The sequence below is a fragment of the Sinohyriopsis cumingii genome, chromosome 5, assembly GCF_028554795.1.
Source record: "Sinohyriopsis cumingii isolate HCF-2022 chromosome 5, ASM2855479v2, whole genome shotgun sequence".
In the NCBI taxonomy this organism is placed as follows: Eukaryota; Metazoa; Mollusca; class Bivalvia; order Unionida; family Unionidae; genus Sinohyriopsis; species Sinohyriopsis cumingii.
In genome coordinates this window covers 133,817,336-133,830,539 of record NC_142965.1, presented here as the reverse complement: position 1 = coordinate 133,830,539, position 13,204 = coordinate 133,817,336, and the positions used below count along the sequence as shown (strand labels likewise).

Genomic DNA, 13,204 nt, shown 5'->3' with positions numbered 1-13,204 from the left:
CCCATACTGTGTTTCTCTCTCTCCCACACATGCAAACACACATGATGAAAAGTTGTAAAATACATTTTCTGTGGACAGTATAGAATTTGAAAATGTTTCTGTAAGTATAATTAAAGATATTGAAAACAGAAATGCAACAACTATATATTCTTTAAAACTTTATAATGAATTCTAGCCCATAAATGACCAGATCTATCACAGACTGAATTTTCTGCAAGAATCGAAGTATTTCATATTACTTCTGACTACATATTTAAATGCTTATTATATAATCTTGTGAAATTATCTCAATATTTCAGCAGTTTTAAATTCACGTAGGTTTTCCATTTAAGAATGCAAGACTCAATATGCTTGTGTCAAGGACAGTTTAGGCCTCTGACAACGAAGTTGATTCATATCTGAATATAAAAGTAAAATAGTTCACAAATCAAACATGTCAACATTCTTTCCTCATGCGGCTCTGAATCTCGATTGCTTGTTTGTAGTCTTCAATAGCCTCCTGTTGCATTCCAAGTTTTCCCCGGATATCAGCTCGCCTTTTTAGAATATAGGGATCATCCGGATGAAGGGTAAGAGCTGGAAATGGAAAGGAAACCACAGACGATTAAAAACAATTATATTCAGTAACAAAAAATTTGTCATAGCAAAGTCTTAACAAAAATACCATGAATGGCACATTATATGCCTGCCCTGTGTTTAATAATCTTTACAGATAAATGAATCTTTTTAATCTTTCAATCATAGAGACCTTAACTTTTGACCTTTTCTCATCCAATATCGGCTTCCTTACAAAAGTTAAGGCCTTGAATTAGTGCTTGGTAACTGTAGATGTTGGAGAACTCAAGTTTTTGTGCAAAAATAGAAATTATTGTGCAAAAATAGAAATTATTGTGCAAGCAATGGAGTTCTTGCATACATCAAGTGCAAGCTGGCCACGAAGTTTGTTTATAATACATGGTACACAGTATGAGTTTTTGTTCATAAATCATTTTCTTCTTTCAATTAAAGTAACCTTTACTTTTGAGCTTCTGACCTGAAATCCCTTAACCCCATGAACAAGTTGTCCACAAAGTTTGGTAACTGCAGGTGAACAACTTTAGTTACTGTGTGGAAGTGAAATTGGTAATAGATGGATTCAAAAAATCTAACATAGTACACTCCACCTTATGGTGGACGCATACAAACTTGGCAGTAACACTAGATTCCATTGGAATACAAGCCAAACAACATCAAGTAGTGACATCACATCTTTGTCAACTATACGCACACCACTTAATCCATTTAAAAGGAATCTTAAACATTCCAACCTATTCGCATACGCAATGCCCTTTTAGACTGAGACTGCTTCAGTGGCCTAGTGGTTACAGCATCCATCTTGGAAGTGGGATGTCGTGGGTTCGATCCCTGGCTGAACCATACCAAAGACTTACAAAAATGGTACTAACAGCTACTTCGCTTGGCGCTCAGCATTAAGAGTTTAGTGTTAGGACTGGTCGGCCTTGTGTCAGGATAATCTGACTGGGTGGGACATCATGCTATGTGTCTGCGGCATGATGCCCCAGTGCTAGACATCACTATAAACTGCCACACTGCAGACATCATAGCGATATGACTGATTTGTTTTAAAGCTACGTTAAAAATCCTAATGACACACACACACATATCAGCAGAACAAATACTTGATTACCATACCTGTAAATATTCAGTATTTGATAACTAAGGCTCTGACTAACTGTTTCTTCATTTATTCTTGTTTGAATGGAATGTAATATTTAGAATTCATGCAGTATTAATGTTTTCTTCAGAGGCACATTTAGGGGACATTTTTTTCATGACTAAGTTGGTTTATTATAGTAACACTATCACATCATGAAACAAAATAATTAATGCATGAAGTCAAAAAACATTTTTTTTTCCTTTGGAAAATAAACCTGGTTCAAGGTTTTAATTCCCATCTTAAATCGTAGTATTTAATAAATCTTTGCACCTATACTGCGATAAATGCTTCACGGTAATCAACATCAGCTAAGCTTTGATGTGCTAAACATAGCTACAATGCTTTGTCTAGGTAAGTTTGCAGTATATTTTCTTTTCTTTGGAAAATAAGCTTGGCTGTTCTATTTCTCATCTTAGACCACAGTATCTGATCCTTTTTTTATTTTACAACAGACTGAACAATGTTTAATTGACTCAGTGGTGATTTTAAAGGCTAAAGTTTTGATGTACCAAACATAATTACAAAACATTGTTTTGGTAAATTCTGTCTTCAGCATTGATATATTTTAGAAGTGTCATCATAGTCCACATAAGTATAAATAAAGGACCTGTACATTCACACAGCATGTAGTGTTCAATCTTGGAACACCAGGAATGATGACGGACAAGGACATATGGCGACTTTTTGAGAGTCGTGATGATGAAGAGAAATTTGAGGGATTTTGATGCAACAGACTGATTTCCATCAACCTTAAAATGATCCTTTTAAGTGCCAACCTTAAAATCAGAAACATACACTGAAGTTGGCCACTTTTACATTCTTTCTTTTACAATATCTGGAAAAACAAAATATGGGTCATATCTGGTTAGGGCTGTTCCAGTAAAACATACCTGGGACCCAGGGAAGGCACTTTTAATGTGGGGTACCCACCCATAGATGCAATTTTGAATTTTCTTATCATTTTAATATGAACTCTGTGAAATCAAAGTACCCTGACATATATTTTAAAAAACTGCCTTCCATGGGTACCATGTGTGTTTAAATGAAACAGCCCTTACCACATACTGACAGGAAAGACCAGAGAAACAGTCGTGTGCTAGCTTATTGTATAGAATTCAAATGATAAGTGCACTATCCAAAATGGCAGACTGTCATAGCACTATGAAACTTAAAGTAAAATTACGAAGATTTTAAGATTCACATGCATGTTATATTGCACAGCTATTTTTATTTTTCCACTCGTTCCTAGTCTAAAATCAGGATGTACATTATACACACCAAAATAGGCTACTGGAGGACAACAGTCCTGCATTAAAGCATCTGAGGACATTACTACAAGGTACAACAAACATTAATGCAAGGTAGGTAACTTCTGTAGACACTATAATGCAAGGTAGGTAACTTCTGTAGACACTATAATGCAAGGTAGGTAACTTCTGTAGACACTATAATGCAAGATAGGTAACTTCTGTAGACACTATAATGCAAGGTAGGTAACTTCTGTAGACACTATAGTCAAATCGTAGAAATAAGCAGTGTTGCATTTGAGATCTGCCTGATTATGGATTTCATGTCTTGCCATGCCATGCCTACCTGCACTGTAATCTTTCTCAGCTTTCTCATGTTGCTGCATTGATGCATAAAGGTTGCCTCGGTTAAGGTACATGTGCAGTGAATAAGGACTCAGTGATATGGCTGTCTTGAAGTCTTCTAGGGCACCTTTGGCATCTCGTAGCATGACCTGAATAAAGACAGATTAAATATAGATCATTTGCAGTTAGATTCTTGATTTATAAATAAAATTTTTAAAGAAAAACAATATAGAAAAAATGATACATCCTATAAACCTTAGCAGTGAAATGAAAACAATGCAAATGGAACACAGAATGAATGTAAAATGATAAATGCATTATGAAGAAAATGAAGGGCTAATACAAATGCAGAACACAAAATGATGATGAACAAAAATGGAATGAAACGCAATTGCATTTCATAAATGGATCAAAAAATTAATTATTTTCTAATTCCCACAGTCAAAAGTGCTTTTGTATGATAATTCAGGCAAAACATGAAGCAGACATTAAAAAAGTGCCATTATTGTGATGACATTATCACTGGTGTTTGCATCTGTACAATCTTTAATTTAAATGAAACGTGAATAAAATTTGCTGACAAATACTTTTTAACTCTATTTTTACACTTATTTAGTTGCAGTTACTTTTTATCACAAATTCAAAGCAGTCTTTGGTTTTTAATCCATTTGATATTTATTACAGCACACTTTTTAATCCAACAAGATGCTAAAGGTTTAGTTATCTCCCTTTAACAACTTCAAAAAGAGAAAATCAGACTGTGTTTAATGATTTCCATATCATTCCATATGAGTGAAAACAAAAGGAAATGATGGACGAAAGTATTAGATGCAAAATCTTGAAAGTGTATCAATATGACTAAATTAAAAAACATCATATCCTAGGTTATATCTAATTCAGATCAAACTGACTTTATGTTGTGACCTTAACCACCTTGGGTCATGGTCTTCATTCTTATCTACAACTGTCAGTATTGTAATCATAGAATTTCTAAGAGTTAATGTCAATATTGTAATCATGGAATTTCTAAGAGTTAATGTCAATATTGTAATCATAGAATTTCTAAGAGTTAATGTCAGTATTGTAATCATAGAATTTCTAAGAGTTAATGTCAGTATTGTAATCATAGAATTTCTAAGAGTTAATGTCAGTATTGTAATCATAGAATTTCTAAGAGTTAATGTCAATATTGTAATCATAGAATTTCTAAGAGTTAATGTCAATATTGTAATCATAGAATTTCTAAGAGTTAATGTCAATATTGTAATCATAGAATTTCTAAGAGTTAATGTCAATATTGTAATCATAGAATTTCTAAGAGTTAATGTTAATATTGTAATCATAGAATTTCTAAGAGTTAATGTCAATATTGTAATCATAGAATTTCTAAGAGTTAATGTCAGTATTGTAATCATAGAATTTCTAAGAGTTAATGTCAATATTGTAATCACAGAATTTCTCTGAGCTAATGTCAACATTGTAACCACAGATTTTATCATGAGGTAATTTCAATAGTATAACCGTAGAATTTCTCGGAGCTAATGTTAATACTGTAATCATAGAATTTCTCACACCTAATTTAAGGAATCATCGGGATAAGTAAAAACAATGACAATTAAGAATCTCTGAATTCATGATAAAAAACATACAAATAAGAAAAGAACGAATGAACCAAGTTCAGATGCACAAGTGAAAATGGTGGCTAATAATTAGTAAAAATAGTAATGATGAGCAGAGCAAATTCTGGATACCTTGGTGATTGCTCTGTTTAGGAATGCTGACTCATCCTTTGAATTATGTTGGACTGCCTTAGTATAATAATCCAGGGCCTGAAATAAAATTATCTAAATTTATTACTTTCTACACATTTTTTGCACACACAACTAACACATATCATACACAGTTACCTAAATTTATTACTTTGTACAATTTTTTGCACACACAGACCTAACAAATATCATACAGTTTTCTCTAGTTCAATTGCTGGACAGTAATAATTCAGGGCAGATTTTGAACCTGATGGGGAAGCATGAAATCTCAAATTCTTTCAGTTTGTGGAAATCCTGTTTCCTTCTTTCTTTTGCTCTTAGTTTGACCTTTCCCCTCAAAAAAAGTTTTTTTTCTCAAATCTGTCATCAATAAAGTCAGTCGAAGTAGGTGCTAAAAAACTCAAAATATTGTGTGAAAGTCATTTTTCTTTTGAGAGTTACTGTGACATTGACCTTTGACCCTTACTCCCAAAATCAATGATGTCATTCTTATCTCAAATGTAAGCCATTTACAAAGTTTGGTCAAGGTATCTTTTACAAAAGTCAAATTATTGTGTTAAACAGCTTTCTTTCTATTAGTCTCTGTGATCTGGACCAAAATTGATCATTTTCTTCTAGCTGCCAATGCAAAAAACTTAGAAAGTTTGGTAATGGTATATTTTTGAGAGCTAAAGTTACTTTGCAGAAATAACATAGAAAACATATAAATGGATGGATGGATGAATAAAGAACAATATAACATGATGCATTGCCATGTGTACATACCATTCTATCTTATGGCATGTGTACATAAAGGTACATGATCCATTCCACCTTATGGCATGTGTACATAAAGGTACATGATACACTCCATCTTATGGCATGTGTACATAAAGGTACATGATTCATTCCACCTTATGGCATGTGTACATAAAGGTACATGATACACTCCACCTTATGGCATGTGCACATAAAAGTACATGATACATGATACACTCCATCTTATGGCATGTGCACATAAAGGTACATGATCCATTCCACCTTATGGCATGTGTACATAAAGGTACATGATTCATTCCACCTTATGGCATGTGTACATAAAGGTACATGATACACTCCATCTTATGGCATGTGCACATAAAGGTACATGATTCATTCCACCTTATGGTATGTGTACATAAAGGTACATGATACACTCCATCTTATGGCATGTATACATAAAGGTACATTATTCATTCCACCTTATGGCATGTGTACATAAAGGTACATGATACACTCCACTGTATGGCATGTGTACATAAAGGTATATGATTCATTCCACCTTATGGCATGTGTACATAAAGGTACATGATACATTCCACCTTATTGTTTTAATGCAAATAACAGCTGAACTTAAATACACAGGTCATGTATTAAATATCGAATATTGATGCAACTCAAATACTCAATTCTAATGCATTGGAAATTTTAAAATTTTAAACACTGCAATACAAATTATGAAAACTTTGGGTTTAAAGACAAAGCATTGTTTGTAATATTGACCATGCTAAAATATAAGGAAAAATAAATACATATACATTGAGTTGAAGAATACTTGAAACATCTTAAGGAGGAATCTGACCAGACTGATCACCCCATAAACTTGACTCAGTATTTGGAAAAAAGGAATGTTACTCCAAATGAAAAATGTTGCTCAAAATCAACAAAAACATTCTTTTGATTGGCAGGAATATTTTTAAGTGAGATTTAGTGTAAAGATGATGATGGAGAGGTTAAATGCAGAAACAGCAGGGCTAAGTGTACAAACCTCATTTGTATCTTGGCTTTCAGATTTTAGCAATACAAGATAAACAGCAGGGCTAAGTGTACAAACCTCATGTGTACTGTTGCTTTCAGATTTTAGCAATACAAGATAAACAGCATGGCTAAGTGTACAAACCTCATTTGTACATTGGTTTTCAGATTTAGCAATACAAGATAAACATCATGGCTAAGTGTACAAACCTATCTGTACCTTGGCTTTCAGATTTAGCAATACAAGATAAATAGCAGGGCTAAGTGTGCAAACCTCATCTGTGCCTTTGCTTTCAGATTTAGCAATGCAAGATAAACAGCAGGGCTAAGTGTACAAACCTCATCTGTACCATGGCTTTCAAATTTTAGCAACACAATATAAACAGCAGGGCTAAGTGTACAAACCTCATATGTACCTTGGCTTTCAGATTTTAGCAATACAAGATAAACAGCAGGGCTAAGTGTACAAACATCAAATGTACCTTGGCTTTCAGATTTTAGCAATACAAGATAAACAGCAGGGCTAATTGTTCAAACCTCATATGTACCATGGCTTTAAGGTTTAGCAATACAAGATAACAGAAGGGCTAAGTGTACGAACCTCATATGTACCTTGGCTTTCAGATGTAGCAAAAATAAACAGCAGGGCTAAGTGTACAAACCTCATCTATACCTTGGCTTTCAGATTTAGCAATACAAGATAAACAGCAGGGCTAATTGTTCAAACCTCATATGTACCATGGCTTTCAGGTTTAGCAATACAAGATAAACAGAAGGGCTAAGTGTACGAACCTCATTTGTACCTTGGCTTTCAGGTTTAGCAATACAAGATAAACAGAAGGGCTAAGTGTACGAACCTCATCTGTACCTTGGCTTTCAGATTTAGCAATACAAGATAAACAGCAGGGCTAATTGTTCAAACCTCATATGTACCATGTCTTTCAGGTTTAGCAATACAAGATAAACAGAAGGGCTAAGTGTACGAACCTCATTTGTACCTTGGCTTTCAGGTTTAGCAATACAAGATAAACAGAAGGGCTAAGTGTACGAACCTCATCTGTACCTTGGCTTTCAGATTTAGCAATACAAGATAAACAGCAGGGCTAACTGTACAAACCTCATTTGTACATTGGCTTTCAGGTTTAGCAATACAAGATCAACAAGTAGATGAAATCAACTATACGCCTCAACAAATTGTTGGCTAACTATTTTAATATTGTTACAGTATTATGTTTTTTGTAACTCTTGGTTCATTACTATATATTATGTGTAGTTTATATTTATAACTCTACATTATAATGATCATCGTTAGTCAAGATATTAGATACAGAATTTTGAAAATAAAATGAGTCAATGGAAGAATTTTTAAAGAAACACAATATAGTGTTTCCTGTATGGACATCGATGATGCAGTGTCACCCAGAATATTTGAATAAAATTAAATCATTTGATAAATTTGTGAAGGCCAGAAGAAGATGATTTCTCTAACAATATGATCATTAACATGGATGAAATTCCAGTGTACTTTGATCTAATTCCTGGATGGACAGTCAATAAGATGGGGGTTAAAAGTATGAGAATTAGCCCAGATTTTTTTAATAATCTGACTTTAGTGCTTGCAGTTGCTGCTGCAGGAGATTTGTTGCCTCCAATGATAATTGTTCACAGCATGAGAAAGCTAGAAAATATTCATGACTGAAAGGATGGATCGTATGTCAGCAGGAGAATAGTTGTGTTGATGAGATGATGCTATAGTGGATTAAAGAGTTTTATCTCAATTACGCAGTTTTATATCATTTAAAATAAAATTTAAGTTGGAGTGCATTTTTGAACATATAATTTTTAATTTTTGTCCCACAACTTATGACTCAAAATAATGATGTGTTCCAGAATATATAGTGCACAAAAAAATTACTTTCCAAATTAATTTATGGTGTCCCAACAAATACAGTGTTGTGACATAGAAGGTAAATACAATAGCTAATTTTTGTAATCGGATATAAAATTCTATTTTAAGATATTACAAATGTAAATTGCATAGGATCTATAAATAGATGTCAAGTTTCTAATAATAAAACCTGTTGACAACTATGGGGTAATTTCTGATATATATGTGTACTAAATGCCAGGCCTGGAACACTAGTCCAATATGTGTATTAATTTCACAGATATATCATAATGGTTTTTGGAGTTCTACTCAAACAGGCCACATTTACCGGGACTAAATCAGAGAGATCAGTGTTCACAATCAAGAAGACTGGGACCAAATCAGGGAAATTAGCGTAATAACCCTATTTGTCATAAATTTAAGCAAGAAAGTGCACATTGTAACAAAACTAAGTAAATTAACTACAATGAATAATAGTTACTCAACTTTATTAAGCTTGTTATATATGATTTTCACAACAATTCACACATTTAAATTTGTCTATCCAACCACTGTTGAACTTGCAAACATATTTCTTTTTTTCAAAGGTATATTTTCCTTTGTATTCATTAGTGTAAGTTTCAATATGGTAACAAAATTATTACATTTCCAAAAAGTTCAAGAACTATTTTATACTTGTCAGGTTGCATGCAAACTGTTATATGCAACACATTACTCAATGCTGAAATATTGATGAGTAAAACAACCTATATGTGTGCAATATCAGTGCATCTCATGCACTATGATTTGATTGGTTGTTAGATATATAACAATTTGATTGATGGATTATGATAGTCGTAAGCAGTCTATTGAATGTTGTTTTAGTTGGAAATACCTATACTTGACAGATGTTGTTTTTAGCTTGAAATACTTATGTTCAGCCAATTTGTGATTTCCAGGAGATTTTGTCAGCAAATCGCTAGATTGGGGTCAAAATCTAAAGACTATCAGAAATCCAGGAGAAATGGCACAGACATACGTTCCAGAAATGAAAGTGACCAACATAAAAATACTGAAACTGAACAATTGTAAATGGGATGAGGAACATCTATATCATTAGTTTAATATGTGAACCAAGTTTCATTGAGATATCTTGAACCATTTTGGAATTCTACTCCAAAAGCCAAAACTACTGAATCTAAATTATAAATAACAAAAGGTACTTTGGACTATGTGTCCAATATGTGTACCAAATTTCAATGAGATATATAATTTTGATGTTTTGCCCCAGAACCAAATGTGTTGATAACTGATGGATGGAAGGACAGAATAATGGACAAAAAATTACATACATTGAATCTGAAGAATTGTTAATAGCAGAAAGCATATTAGTCTAATAAACATCTCAAGTTTCATAAAAACAGCCTGAATATTTTTGGAATTATCTTCCAGAACAAAATTATGACTGATGGAATGAAGGATGGGTGTGTATGTGTGTGTGTGGTTTGGATTTTTAACGTAGCTTTAAAAAAAATTCAGTCATATCACTATGATGTCTGCATTGTGGCAGTTTATAGTGATGTCTAGCACTGGGGCATCATGCTGCAGACATGTAGCATGATGTCCCACCCAGTCACATTATCCTGACACCAGGCCGACCAGTCCTTACACTAACCTCTTAATGCTGAATGAAGGATGGATGGAAGGACTGATGGAACAAAAGATGAATGGAAGGACTGATGGAATGATGGATGGATGGAAGACTGATGGAACAATGGATGAATGGTTGGACTTATGGAATGAAGGATGGATGAATGGATTGATGGAATGAAGGATGGATGGATGGAACAAAAGATGGATGGAACCAGTTTCATCGTGCTGGAGATAAAAATTAAGATTAAGCATGATGTACAAGACAATTTCTATACCAAGGAGAATGTATAGATGTCAGTTGTTTACTGCACCTGTCATATACTAGCTGTACAACTCTGTAGTTGCTGGTTCAATCCCTGCAAGGTAAGAGATGCCTGTCCAAGGATGGGTCATTTCTAATTTCCTCTACATTAAATATCAACAAATTTCCATCTAAACTGTTGAGGTTATTTCATATCAATTACAATGTCCCATGTTAATTGTCCATGCTTATCCTATTAATTAAGGCGTGTGCCAAAATTATGCCAACAATTTCATCAATAGCTTAACAAAATCATTTGCAAATATTTTAACTATAAATGAATTACAGAGCTACTAACCTGTCGAAAATGTCTGGTGTGGAAGTAGACATTGGCAGCATTGAAATATGCCAAGGCGTAAGTCGGGTCGATCTGCAATGCTGCCTGGTAATCCCTCATAGCATTCACACAGTCATCCATAAACTGTAAGGAATATTTATCATAAAGTTGCTGTTACAGTACTTAATAAATAAATTAAATTCAATGCTTGCTACATGTCACATCTGGACATCACACAAAACATCACCATCATCATCTTCATCTTCATTAAGTGCCTCTCTCATAAGAGTGCACCTGCACTTCAGAAAAAGTTGCAACATGTATGATAGTAACGGCAATTCATTTCATACAGTATGCAGATTTTGTACATGTCAATATAAAAGTGGATCTAAAAACTGGCATAGCATGTATATATAGCATGCAGTGTCCCAATGCTGTATGGTGTTACTATGTTGATGGATGTTGTATATTCCAGGATGACTTACGATGTTTGTTGTATGTGCAAAGAATAAAATTTTCCCCTATGCAGCTCCACTTCATGAAGTCAATCTCCATCAAGCAGGAGTTAAAAACTTTAGTTTTTCTGGACTTTGTTCACTTCACCAATAGCTTATCCTTCCCTAAATCATGTCTACATTTCAATGATTGCCTTACAAAATGAATCACACTTCCACACTATTTCAGCTCCTAAAATAATATATGGAGTAAAATCCAACTTCAAATTTTTTTAAAGCTAACCATGAACTAGTGAATAATCTTTAAAAAATAGACTGCTTACAAATTACCTTACAAGGCAATGGAAAGTAATAAAGTTTGTTTGTTCAATACACATCTCTTTGATTTACCTAACCGGAAATGAATTGGGATGTTCCACTTTGTATGCTTTACCTATGCAAATTAGCCAAGTGGGCCCCCCCATAAATTCATGACACAACATCACCCCAGCTACTGTCAGTCAATTAAGTAATCTGTGGTTGTTTATATCAGTCCAACTTACCTTACCTTTTAATCACATCTAAGACAATCAACTGACTAAACTGCCACGAGGTGATAGTTTTCCGTGAGCATTAAGCATGACAATTTACTTGTTTATACAGGTTACAGGACTGTATCATGGTGTCAATAATGGTCTCTCTCAATTTTGCTTTTTTTTAGTAAGATTACTGAAAATCATGTTTTCTGAAACATGACCATGTCAGGACCTTTGACAGCAAAAAATCATGCTTTTTTCTTGTGACACATTAATCTGGCAAGAACAAAATGACAGATTTTAAGATATACCTGAATAAATCTCCTTTGTCTGTGACCTTGACTCCAATCAAAAGGGTTGACTAAGGTGTCATAAAATGAATTGTCTTTGCTTTGAGACTTCTCAAGTTTGATGAGAACCCATGAGAAGAAAACATTAAGTAAATCCTAGAATTAAATCAAAACCTTCCAAAGTATAAACAACAGCATGACCAACAGTACATGATTCACCCATCCTGTGACCGCTTCCCTATCAATGACCTTGACCTATTGTATGGTAATGTGTGGACCTTAATAAAGTTTCAGCAAAATATCAACTGAGGCTAAAAAACGTGACAGACTAGATAAGCAAACAGAGTCCTGACTAACATTATCCCTATTTGTTGTGACCCTAATACTGAGGCAGGGGGTACAATATTATCCCTATTTGTTGTGACCCTAACATTGAGGCAGGGGGTATGACATTATCCCTATTTGTCGTGACATTGAGGCAGGGGGTACGACATTATCCCTATTAGTTGTGACCCTAACACTGAGGCAGGGGGTACGACATTATCCATATCTGTTGTGACATTGAGGTAGGGGGTACGACATTATCCCTATTTGTTGTGACCCTAACACTGAGGCAGGTGGTACGACATTATCCATATTTGTTGTGACATTGAGGCAGGGGGTACGACATTATCCCTATTTGTTGTGACCCTAACACTGAGGCAGGGGGGTACGACATTATCCCTATTTGTTGTGACATTGAGGCAGGAGGTACGACATTATCCCTATTTGTTGTGACATTGAGGCAGGGGGTATGACATTATCCCTATCTGTTGTGACATTGAGGCAGGAGGTATGACATTATCCCTATTTGTTGTGACATTGAGGCAGGACATATGACATTATCCCTATTAGTTGTGACCCTAACACTGAGGCAGGGGGTATGACATTATCCATATCTGTTGTGACATTGAGGTAGGGGGTACGACATTATCCCTATTTGTTGTGACCCTAAC

The 13,204-nt window shown here is 34.3% G+C and overlaps 1 protein-coding gene across 3 annotated transcripts in view; it reads right to left on the bottom strand.

Moving 5' to 3' along the window:
- Positions 1 to 145: 145 nt before the first annotated feature.
- Positions 146 to 13,204, bottom strand: part of LOC149800271 (uncharacterized) — a 171,543-nt gene continuing 158,484 nt past the window's right edge. For all 3 annotated transcript variants that reach the window (XM_089959840.1, XM_089959843.1, XM_089959841.1), the window contains 4 exons: positions 10,971 to 11,093; positions 5,061 to 5,138; positions 3,311 to 3,458; positions 146 to 576 (listed from right to left, as the gene is read on the bottom strand). In XM_089959840.1, coding sequence (XP_089815966.1) covers positions 437 to 576; positions 3,311 to 3,458; positions 5,061 to 5,138; positions 10,971 to 11,093 — 489 coding nt within the window. In that variant the 3' untranslated portion in view covers positions 146 to 436. The remainder of the gene's footprint in view (positions 577 to 3,310; positions 3,459 to 5,060; positions 5,139 to 10,970; positions 11,094 to 13,204) is intronic.